At 39.5% G+C, this 12835-nt stretch overlaps 1 protein-coding gene across 1 annotated transcript in view; it reads right to left on the reverse strand.

The window, feature by feature from the left end:
• Positions 1 to 12835, reverse strand: part of RORA (RAR related orphan receptor A) — a 198071-nt gene that overhangs the window by 17770 nt on the left and 167466 nt on the right. The window contains exons 4-7 of the mRNA XM_025199468.1: positions 8255 to 8396; positions 5887 to 6282; positions 2452 to 2573; positions 334 to 466 (exon numbers count right to left, since the gene is read on the reverse strand). Of these exons, the coding sequence (XP_025055253.1) occupies positions 334 to 466; positions 2452 to 2573; positions 5887 to 6282; positions 8255 to 8396 (793 nt within the window). The remainder of the gene's footprint in view (positions 1 to 333; positions 467 to 2451; positions 2574 to 5886; positions 6283 to 8254; positions 8397 to 12835) is intronic.

Raw genomic sequence — 12835 nt, forward strand, 5'->3', positions numbered from 1 at the left:
GGGGGCGGGGGGGGGGATGGGCCTGGCTGATTCAGAGATTTGGCAACAGCCAAATCTCCAAATCAGATTCAGCCAAATTGAATCAGGACAGTGATTTGAATCACTGAATCAAAATCGAATACTAGCTGCTTCACACAGGCCTAATGCCTACTTCCATCCAGAATGCCCAAGATGGACATATGAATTCAAAGAAAACACTATGAAACTCATTTGTTTTTCCATCAGTTTTTTAGGAAACATCTGTAGTAAAAATTGACTTCAGTGTTTTTACTTATATAGCACCTCTCTAGGTTTAGAGCTAGTTAGAAATGAGCCTCAGAATTCCCCACGTACCTGCTTTTAAAAGCACAATTTGATCATTTTGACAGAGTTCCATAAAGCCATCAATGCGTTTGGCGAATTCCACCACATACTGGATAGCTTCTGTTATTTTGACTGCACATAACTGCCACATAACCTCCCTCTGCTGTTAAAGAGAAAAGGACAGATTATTATTCAAGGCTGCATAAGCCCTTTTTTATAAAGGAAAATTAAGTTGAAAACCAAAGCAGAGCTTCCAAGCCTCCCAAGCATTCCTCAGTAAAAACTACTCAGGAGATGGGAGGGTAAAATTAGCCACTTACAGGCATCATCTTATTTGGTGAATGGGAATATATACATATAACACCCATTTAGTTTTGGCAGTGGGATTTAGACTGAGATATCTTGTCTCAGGAACCAGAGTACAGCTTCTATTGATTAAATGGAGATTTCATGTGTGAACTAGAATGCAGAATTTAACACAGACTTCTGGACTTCACTAAGCTCTCAGTAAACAATGCCATGCTTTTGACTAAGGGCTCTGTCTCCTATGAAATCTAGACCTAAATCAACAGGGCTTCCCAAGATGCTTTTATGTATTTATTTATTTAGTAAACTATGTGATTGACAAGTGACTTGTTACCCTTGGATGAAGGTACAAAAGGAACAAGTAATAATTCAGCCTGTTTGAGGTAGGACAGCATTTTACTATCCACAGTACAGGTACACCAAGGCACTGAGATTAATTTGCCCAATGTTGCAGAGAGTCAAAGGCAAAACTGAAAATAGATGACAGGAATTTTGACACTCAGTTCTACTGTCTAAACTGAAAACTGAAATAAACTATGTAAAATACCAAATCCTTGACAGGACATATTAATTAGCTAATACAATGTAGGGGCCAGATCAAAACTTGGCCTTCAGCTGCCACACCAGGAGGAAAACAGAAATAAATAACACTTCTTGTTCTGTTCCCCTGTGCACAGGTTTTAAAGGCAGGGCATACAGTAATCCTCCCCACCTCTATCTATCAGCCAAGGGAGCAGAGCAAGCCCTAGCTGCACTTCCTCTGTGAGCTGAACTGGCCTAAGAAAGGGGCATTACTCAGAAGTACATGATTGTCCCAAAGTGCAAAAGGGAGCAGGAAAAGTAGTGTGGCTTCCCAGGCTTCTTCTGGGCAATTCAGATGACCATCAGGCCTTAATAAAGGCAAGGAACAAAAAGGCACAATGAAATAAATACAATACAAACCCAATTAACAGATAAATAGAAGGCACAAGTAATGCAAAGCATGCCTGAAAGAAGCAGTGCTGAAACAGACCCAAGGGCCACTGGGGATTACACACCGGTTTCAAGATGTCTCTTGGCTGATCTCACCCTGCTAACTTCTTATTCAAGCCTCTGCCACAGTAACAAGTGTCGCCAAGACTTGCCTTTTTAACAGAAGTCTCACAATAGTCAATGAACTTCTTAAAGCATGACAGCCTGGTGTCAGGTGACTCAGAAAACCTCAGCTTCAATTAAAAAAACTAACGTCAGCCCTCCAAGTTGTGGAGTGAAGCTTGAAAACAACGTTTGGAGGTTCAACCAGCAGAAGGTAAATACGAAGTTTATTATTTAAATTGAAAAATATTGCAGTAAAATGTCAGGCTGTTGACAGAGCCTGATGTCATAAGAAGGGCATGTATGTTCTTGCTTGCCTAACGAGACATTTTTGGAGCCTGAGAAAATTATAAATTAAATTAAGCAAAACAATGCAAACAGAGCCTGGTCAGAGGAAAATGAACAATTTCACTACTCCAAAAATGTCCTACCATTTAAGGGTGGAATTTTCCCTTGGTTTTTCTGACCCTTGTTCTCACTGCTAGCTAAATCAGGATTATGGCTTTGCATTCTAAGCCTGGGAAACTCTCACATGCAAAACCTAGGAAAAGCCCATCCCATTTGCAGATCTTGACTGCTGTCTATCCCCAGTGACAAGTTAATGGTGCAGGATTTATCTATCAATGTATAAAAAACCTCAAATTCCCAATGACAAACAGAGAAGAAATGGGGAATCAAGCTGAATTTAAGATTTTGCAAAATGCTATTTCATTTAAACAGCTTTAAAATTTTGGAAGGCCTAAGTACTTGATTTTGTTATTCACATACCTTGTTCTGGTAGTTCTCTATTTCTTCCTGTAGAAAAGTTTGCCATGTTATCTGCTGTAGCTCCTCTCTCAAGTATTGACAAGTTTCCATGTGTGACTTAGAAATATTCTGTGCAAGATGTTCTAAGAGAGAGAGAAGTGAAACATTAAAAAACCCCCCAAGCCCCAAAAGCTATCCGTGTATGATTTCTGAAGAGCTAGTTAAAGTATGCATGTTAGCAAATATTGGTTACTTCGAAAAGTGTTACAATGCACATTCTCTTACTTCTATTATCTCCATGGATCCTACTTTTGAAAAACAAATAGTCCTGCCAAGGTTCTCCCAGAGGTCACATACCATCCATTAGAGGGCAGTATTCACACATATACACAGCTCCATCACTATTCCACAGTAGTTTTAAAATATTTTCAGTAACAAATTTTAGAACACAAAGCGGGCAATTTTGTCTTGTTGTTAGTTAAAGGCCAATTTAAACTGGAGCCTGGACTGAGATCTATTCCAAATGCATTCTGAAATTTTGGAGAAATGAATTTCTTCTCTAACAGCAGTGGAAGCCATTTTTTGCCTCTGCAGAAACCTAACATGTACAAGTAGGTGAAATAAAACAAAATTCAGTTAAAATTTGTAGTACATACATGAATGCAAATTCAGTTTCATGGTACCCTGTGGTACTGGTGTTTTTGGTGTGGTGGAACCCCTGCCTAAGGAACTGGGCTAAGAATTACTCTTTCTTAGAGCCACAGAAGAGAAGGTAAGGAGTCAGTGGGCTCTTCAGGTAAGGCTAGAGACATCGTAGAGGGCAAAGTCTTGCTGTGCTCTCTTTGCTCCATGAATAAACAGTACCACTCATTAGGCTTGTCATATCAGCTTCTTAAGATCCTGAATCACTTGCATTTTAAATCTACTGAACTTATCCCTTGTGCTATCAACTGAGATACTGCAAAAGCAGGATGCCTACACTATTCAGAGAAGCAAGATCATGAAAAATATACAACTGAAGCCTCAAAATGTCTTTAGTTTTAAAGCGTTTTTTTTTTAGCCTGTACTACAGGCTTGAATCTTACATAACATACTCATTTCTGACGCATATATTATTTTTGGTCATTAAAACATCTCACACTTATTGGTAAATGGTTTGTATACGTGTTGTAAACTTCTGAAAGCCTGGTGTCTTAGACTTAGAAGTCAGCCTTTCCCCCTCCTAAGATAAGCACATGAAAACAGATCCTCCAAAGTGCAAAATTTCGGCCCTCTTGCTCAAATAAATCTGCAGCTAGCGCTTACTTTGGCTGAAGCATGATTGAAATGTACATATTTGGTCTTAATATGGATCTGAATGGAAATCAATAGTGGCTTAAGGAGTCAATAAGGCCTCTCGTATCAGCCTTTCTGTAAAAGTTGTGTTTCCTTTTGTTTTTCTAAATACTCTTTAGAAATAAAAATTACCCCACAAACAGGTCTCTTCCCAAAAACAAGGCAATTCAATTAAGGTTTAAAATACAACCTTCAACATGCAGCCTTTGAACTAAGCAAACATGTAACAAAGAGCAATTCTTTGCTGCCACCACTGCTTGTGTATGTTCCAACAATTTCATATGTGTACGTGTTAAAACCTACTGGCAGGATTTCAATGCTGTCTGTGTACTTCAAGATGTAGAGAGTCAGATTTGACAAAGTGACTGTCCACAAACCTAGACCCCCAAATCTGAACAGTATTTACATACTCAGACACATTTCTGAATAGGGCTGTCTTCCTAAATATGAAGCTGTTGTTGTAACACTTTGAAATGACAAGCTGTTACTTTATGCCAGGGCTCCACACACAACCCTTTGCAGTCAGCAAGCCAACCCTCAAAATTCCTGTGTTTATGGGTTCAATTTGAATCCTTTAATAACCTCCATAAAAACATGAATATGTGACAGAGACAAATATATTTGTTTTGCCTTTATTTCCAGACATTCTTTTTTCTTCAATTCCACTAATCTGTAATCAAAGTTACTAGATTTCAGACTGCGACAAAATCCTCTGGTTGTGATGTTAGAACGGGATGCGCTGAAGAGAACCAAATTCTACAAATGATGGAAAAGACTTCAGTCGGGAGCTACCCAAATGCAACTGTATCCAGTAAAATAACAAATCATACAAGATGTCTGCCCCTATTTAAATAAATGTATGAAGTGGAAGTCAAAAATACAATACTCTGATATTTCTACCTAAATGCTTCTCTTCTACCTGTTTTTTGTAAACAAGTAATTAGCATGAATGATATAGAAAAGTAATGCTTTACAACCCTAAGCTGTTCAATTAAGCACACTAGGATTTAAAAACACTTGTCTAATGCTACATCCCACTTGGCTTGTAAGCCTTTTTACAGAGCCCATCCTAATTCCAGGCACTAAAAGTAAGTGATGCCACTTTTGCAGAATTTAGCCCTCAGAGAGACATCCAGCTACTTACAGACATGGGGAAAAAAACCAGTGCTTTATTTAAGCTTAGCGTACCCCCATGCCAAGCGCAGCATGTGCCCAAAAGAGTCATTGCATTAGTTGGACCTAGCTTGCCCAATGTCTGTATAGATCAGGTGCTTTAGGGGGGGCCTTTCTGGTGCTTTTATCTAATAGCTGAATCAGCTATTACATAAAAGCGCCAAAAAGTCCAGCTGAGGAGTCCAATCTATACAGACGCTGCAGAGCCAGGTTGAATTAATACACTGACTCTTCTGGTATAGCGCTGTTTTTTATTGGTTTTCATGTCTGTCAACACCCCCAAGAGCAAACTGTAGGGTACTGGATACTAAGTAAGACTGTCAAACACAGATTTTAGGGAAATAACAAAACTTTCTATAATTAAAAATTCCCTAGTGCATTTTGACAGGGTTGTGGCATTTTGGATCACCTTGCACAGGTGCAAACAACACAGAAGTTAAAAGAATCAGTCCCAGTCCCCTTTTTTTTTGGAGAACAGAGTAGTGCTGTGAAAAAATTAGTCCAATCATATAAGTAAAAATACAATTCTATTTGTCCAATAAATGACTATTATGCATATTTGCTCCTGTCTATAATGGTTCAAATAACTGCCAGTATTCATGATATACTCTCTACTAGCTGGATTCAAATAAAGGGAACGCTAGTAGCTTAATTAAGGGAGAGGAAGGAGCAACCAGGGCAGAACAGTACAGTTACACCTTTGGACAACACGATCTGCATCCAATTAGCAAGGAGCCAATAGGATTTTTTGGTCTGATTCTGTAAACTGCTGAATGCCACTGAGTACCAACTGGAGTTAAGAGTGCTGGGTACTTCACAGACCAGTGTTGTATGCTGTTACAAGCTGTACAAAAACAGCCTTCTCCCTCGCAGCTGTTTCAGTATGCTATGTTTAATCCAAAGGGTATTATTAAAGCAATTACAATGGAAACTTTTCTCTCTTATTACCTAATTCTGCCATGGAAACAGTTGGAGAGGTCTCCCCATTTGTAAAAGAACAATAAGGGAAGAAGCCCGATGCTGGTGTGTAGTCACATATTGGTTCTGGTTTGATTCCATTAATATCAAGCCCCGACTGATCTGGAGAAGGTTGTATGTCTAAGTAGAAGCTGCTAACGGCAGAGTCTGCTTTGCTACCTTCTGGGGTATGCCCATCAATGTAATTACTGAGGTCATCATGTAGCTCTGTTAGCCCATTGGTGGTGATATTGTACGTTGGTGTTAGTGGTTCTGCTTCTCCAGGTTGCTGCTGGTGATCTCGCTGTTGCTGCTGCATTCGATGTTTCTGAACCTCTGCGTACAAGCTGTCCCTCTGCTTCTTTGACATTCGACCAAATTTTACAGCTGAAATAAATGCACAAAACATACCGTACTTCTATAAATCATTACTGAAACATGACAATCTTGAGAGCTTAAATACTCAAGTGATGAACACAGTATTAAAATCTGATTGGTAATACAGACAGATCTAAAAATATTTTGTGGTAGCTATAGGCAGCCCACAACTTAACTACAGCACCTTTTCCTGGCTCTTATACTCTTTCAGTAGCATGTTTAATGAAACATTTAACTTAACTTTTAGTTTTGAGGTTATTTTGGAGCTACATATCAATTCTTTAGCTTCCATCTCTTTACAAAAATAAATCAAATTCATCTCAATAGAAATCCACTGAAATCAGAGTTATACCATCTAAATGTTCAAATCTCATTTAGAAATTATTGTTGGATGACAATTAAAAATTAAATTTGTTGGTCTGATATGAATAGCCCAATTTTTATTGGCTGCATATCCACAGACTCCGTTAGGAAGAGGCTCAATAGCAAGCTTTAGAGAGATCAGAACAAGTGCAAAATGAAAACTGTAGAATCAGCTCATAATGACACACATTGGCTAGCGTTCTGTTGCTCTCATTCTGATAAGCAAGAACACTTACTCAGCAATAAACCCATAAAATATATGTACTGCTTCAAAAAAGAAAACATTTATAACTTGTGAACTTGCACATTAAATTAGAAGCAAGTGGCCTGGCACCAGGGTTTTGCATATCTCAAGAATTCCTAAGAACGTGGCATTTCTTGGACCTACAGTAGATGCAATATAGCCTTTTATGAGACCAAACATTGATGGCAAGTAGGCACATAAAAATTAAGACATTCTGCTCTTTTAACAACCTGCTCTTTTTAAATATCTGCACAAAGCAATGTGCATGTTTACAGAACATAAGCACATATGGAATATGTAATGATAATTGGTAAGAAGTTGAGATACTTAGTTGATATAAGTGGCTGCAACTCCATTTAAGTCAATGCTTAATGCCATTAACGTCAGTTGTGACTTCATCCTTAACTGCTTTACATAAGATGCAGCACACCCATTTCACATGTGGACAAGATGTCATCATCATACTGTGTGTAATTTTGGATTTAGGGTTTTGATCTAAACTACTACTTGCCTCATCAGGTCCATCAGGCAGATGAAAGTTTTTGCCAACCAATCCTGTCTTAGTCCAGTTCCTTTCATTTGTTCAGGTTGCTAAACACACTTACTGTAAGGGTTTATTCTCATTGAATGCTTAAACCTTGACTTCTGAAACTACTAGCTATTTTGCACAAAGGAGAAGGTATGTTACCTTTTTGTTTAAAAATGAGTTAGGTGTTTTCATTCTGCCTCAATATTTTTACATAAGAACATAAGAAGTGCCATACTGGGACTGATCAATCCATCTAGCCCAGTATCCTGTCTCCCACAGTGGCAGAAGTGGATGCTACATAGGAAGAGCACCAAACTGGATATCTCTAGAAAAATCTATCCCCTACTTCAATACTCTCCCTGGCATCGACCAGCATTAGTTTAGAGATGCCAAAGGAAATGTCCCCAACCATTCTGTTAATGTGTTTTATAGACACATATTGGACATATTCAAATATTTGACTCAGATATAATTCTGGACTACAACAATATGACAAGAGTCTCACTTGCAGCTACACAATGTGCAACTTAAATTGGACGTTCATCTGTGTGTATTTGCATTTCATGAATACACACAAAAAATACCACGACAATTAGACTAAAAATGTCATCCTTGGAATAAAACTAGAAGCAATGACATCAATTAGCACTGTGCTAAGTGGAAAGAAAAAATCCACCTCCCAAGTGTTTCAATGATTGGTTTTCTTTTGGGAACACCCCATAAAAAAGCTACTGGAGGATCTTAGATATGAATTCTCAAATCCTACATTGAATTTTATTTGATCAGACAGCCCACTAAATATTATTTTATACTTGGCAATTGGAACCTGAACTAGCAGGGCTCACCATCTCGAGACATCCCCACCGCAAGACATTTCTGTAATCGACAGTGTTGGCAACGGTTTCTACTAGTTCGGTCAATCAAGCAGTTCTTCTGACGAGGACAGGAGTACGTGGCATTGCTTTGCTGACTCCTCCTGAAAAAGCCCTGCAGTAGAATTGCAAAATTCAACACAAGAAGCTATTAGCCACCAGACTTGTACAGCAGCATTGAAGCAAGATGCTGGATGACACTGATACTCAATAGAATACTGAGTTTGAGCGGAGTCAATTCAAGAAAATAAAGAGATAATTTTATTTCCTGGAGAAAACTGGGTCTTAAAAAAATACACAATTAAAAAAGAAAAAACTATCAAGTAAAAAGGTAAAGAACAACTTATTTTTTGAAATACTAATACAAAGGTATCAAGAGTTACACCTTTCTTTATTCTCAGAGATATTCTTTTAATACAATATTGTGTTAATCCTTTTTCCTGAAGGCCAGAGGTCCCAATTTGTCTGCGTTCTGGCAGAGGTGTTCTTAATTACTATGGAGAAGAAGAATTGCCTTTTCTGGTCTCAGTATATCCATTTCCTGGGTCAGCCTGAGCAACCTATTTAGACTTTAGGGGCTGGGAGTGCAGCTACCGCTAACCTGTCAGATTAAGCAGTGGTTCTGAGCCCATTCTTTTCTTCTTGACTGAGATGAAAGAAGATTTTGATGCAGTCTCAAAAAACCTACTTAAGGCTTCACATCTTGCATTTTCAATCCCCATCCAGCTCTCCAAAAGACCATGGTATTTACTGCACTGACACATATCTAGTTACACGTTACATGAATTATGTCCAAACTTTATCTCTGAATGCCAGCTACTGGGATCATGAAAGGCATCTTGATCTATTACTAAATGAACTTGGTCAGGTGCCCCAAAGATGTAGCGCCTTCTTGTGTGCAGGTCCCTAATTTGAGCAAGCAGACAAATTTGTGCTGGGTGGCTAAGTTGCCAATTATCCTTATGCGTCTTTCCATATGGTTATTCTGTGGCTGCTTACTGAGGATCACTATCTATCAGGGAGCTCTTTTCACTGCTCTCACAGAGGAACTGCTGGGATGTTTACTCTTCCTAGATTTGTCCCAGAGACATTGCTTCCCAGTACACTTAGGCTGCTTACAGACATGAAAAAAACAAAACAAAACAAGCACTTCACTTAAAGCTCAGCACGCCCCCGCACCACGCACAGTGTGCGCCCAGAACAGGCATTGTGTTAGTTTGAATTGGCTCATCCAACTTCTGTATAGATTGTGCACTTCAGCAGTTTGGCACTTTTATCTAATAGCTGATTGAATCAGCTTTCGGTAGGCACCAAAAAGCCCCACTGAAACGCCCAGTCTACACAGACGCTGGGGAGTAGGGCTGAACGAATGCCCTGCTTTTTCCAGTAAAGCGCTGTTGTTCTTCTTCCAAGCCTGGCAGCAGCTTTGATGTACAATTTATCAACAAAGTTACAGCTTGCAGCTAAATTTTCAACAGTGAAGCACTGCTTAGAAACCACACTATCTAAACCAGGGACCTTTAAAAAGCATATGCTCTTAACAGAAAGATGCCAGGTAGCACTTTTAAGGATCAACGGAACTACATTGTATGCTCATGCTAGAAAGAACAGCACTTCATTTGACCAAAATCCAAGCCACAATTTTTAAAAAAGGAACACAAATTCCCCAGAGCAAAGGAACATTCTAATTTAGGATTTGGGTTTCTAAGGATAGGCGCAAACATCTTTGGCCTAAGTGATTTCTTTTTTTTAAAAGAGACACAAGGTTCTTACATACCTATCCAAGTCAAGTGACCCTTACTTTTTAAACTTTTTAATGGACCTGATTCTCTCACATTATTATTAAAATGCATGCATGCAACCCCTAATGTCAAAGAGTCATTAAAAGAAAGTACCAAAGAATGGTAATTACTTGAAGTAAATAACAAAAAGAAAATTCAATATTTCTTTTGTCCAAGTTCCACTACTGACAAAGGAACTGAACTGGCAATGATCTATCTGCATGGAGGTGCGTCTGGGGGGAAACATAGTCAATGGTTACAATTGTTATAGCAAGCAGCTACAAGTCACGTGTATTAAATTGCATTCAGGATGAACTCAGTGTTCTTATTACTTAGTATTTATCTTGTGGTAGCACCTAGGGGCCACAGTCAAGTTGGGCTCCAATGTGCTGTAAAACAAAAATAAGTGCCATTCCTCATCTCAAAATGCTGTAGCAGTGATGAAATTTGGAGCATTATTTGGCTTGATGTCTTCTGATGCAATCATGTTTATGCAAAGGGTGAACTGCTGGCCTCACTAAAGTCAATGTGAAACTCCCACTGACTTCAATGAGGCTGAGATCTCAGCCTCAATCTCTTTTCACATAAATCTATTAACATATTTCTAACAGAACCAAAGAGAGGTTAGAAAGCTTAGCTTCATTTCTGCATTTCAAACTACAATTTATACAAAGTATACTGTACTGGTTTTCACAGACTGCCAAAAAATCAAGTTGGGGGAGAAAATGGGGATGAGGGAAGGGCAAGAAAACTTTTCATCTGCTAGTCAGCTTCAATAAGGGCTTGTTAAAAAAGCAACTTTGAAATGTAAATAGCAGTTTGCATTAAGTCTATTAATAGTTTCAATAACTTCACTATGCAGTAGTTAGGTGTTACAGACATTTTGGGGTAGACTTCCCTCCCTGGAAGGGGAGAAACTCAACTGCACTTCACTTATGTCAGATCTTACTTTCCACGCTCCCCTTTCAACTAAGGAAGAGGCTGAAATGCTGATCTCATGTTTGGTCTTTTGACAATTTTCATTTAATGAATTGATTCCTACAGTTCATTAACATACCCACTTCCACTTCTGTATACACATATGTCTTAATTAGCTGCTCATTGGCTGTTTAATTACAAGAAAACAGCTGACAGCTGCCTTGCTGCATCTTATGGCAGACGCTTTCGAATGACTATACACAAGCCTGTGACAACAAAGACTTATTCATAATCCCATGATTTATGGCTAATCCTTACAGACTTCCACGTATCATTAAGTTTTGCAGTATTCTCAGCAATTAACAATTAGTAATTTGGGTTTTTTCATTCTGTTGCTTTTTTTGAAACCAAGCTCTCTCAAAATTTCCTAAAAGAAACAAAGACAGTTTATTGTTATTTGAAAAGGATGTAAATATTCAAATTGAATTCGTAGTCAGTATATGACAATGAAATAATTTATTAGTTTTAAAGGGGAAATTTTTCTTTGCAAGTATTTGCTAATTAAGATTAAATGTCTGGCAGCTCTGAAAACAAATGCAAAGAATGGTGCTAAAAACGTTTGAAAGAGGCATGGTCTGCAATAGTGAGCATGTCTGCTGGGTTATAATACACAGCTCCTTATAAACCCACTTTGTATATAGCCATGTCCCATCCCCAACAGCTTACAAGTTTTTGCTGGAAAAATAGTTTAGCCAGAACATTATTTTAAAAAGCTTCTAACAATGAACAGACAGAGTCAATGTAAGTCTTAGAGTTAAGTAAAAGCAAGGAAAGAGTATACGAAAAACATAATAGAAACAGGTTAATACAGGCATAAATCCAAATCCTAGAAAAAGAAGAGTAAGGTAGAAGGGGAAAAACTAATCTTCTTCAACATGACCATATTTCTGTTTTGTCTAAAAAGGCAAGAGAACCTTTCACCTTGAAGAACACGACTAGGATGAGAGCCAGCTGCCTAGCAGCTTCTGAAAATACAAAAGAAATGTCCAATATGGACAGGTCTTACAAAAGTATAGAAAGTAGCCACGTCTGTTTATTTGCTGACAATGTAGGTATGAGCTGTCACTGCTGAGAGCAAAAACTGGAAAGGTCCTGTGGAGGGAAAGTGTGTGGCTGGGTGAGCGTGTGTGTGCATGTTTGCTTGTCTGTGTGCATCTATGTGTGTGTGTGCGCATGTGTTTGTGTGTACACGTGTGTGCTCACGCCTGTGTGCATGTCAGTGTGTGCATGTGAGTGCACATGTGTGCGTCTCTGCATGCGTGTGTGCATCCATGCATGTGTGTGTTCACTGCAGGGAGTGTGCATTTGTGTCTGTATGCATGTGCTGAGAGTCAGCAAGTAGAGTGCACGCCCATCTGTGTGCACGCGTGTCGGTGTGTGTGTGTGCCTGTGTTCATGGCAGGGAGAGTGTGTTTGTGTCTGTATGTCCATGTGCAGAATGTGAGTGAGAGTAGAGCACGTGCCCATCTGTGTACACACCTGTGTGTGTGTATGTTTGGCCATAGTGGGGGAGGGGGTGGGAAGTAGGGAGAAGACGTGAGCATGTGCTCCCCCACCCCCAGCCTGGCAGGTCCACCCACCCTCTCGCACCAGCACCAGCACCAGGAGGGGAAGGGGCCTCTCCCCACCTCTCCTGCAGCCCAGCTCCCATGGGGGTAGGGCCCTCCAATTTTGTGTTTGCCCAAGTCCCAAGTACACCTTAATCCACCTCTGCGCATGCGAGACTGGCTATGGGAGAGCGGTGCACAGTGGTGGGGGGGCGGAGCCGCCGGGGGCGGTCCAGCCCCCCCCCCCC

This window comes from Alligator sinensis, unplaced genomic scaffold (assembly GCF_000455745.1).
Source record: "Alligator sinensis unplaced genomic scaffold, ASM45574v1 scaffold458_1, whole genome shotgun sequence".
NCBI classification, from domain to species: domain Eukaryota; kingdom Metazoa; phylum Chordata; order Crocodylia; family Alligatoridae; genus Alligator; species Alligator sinensis.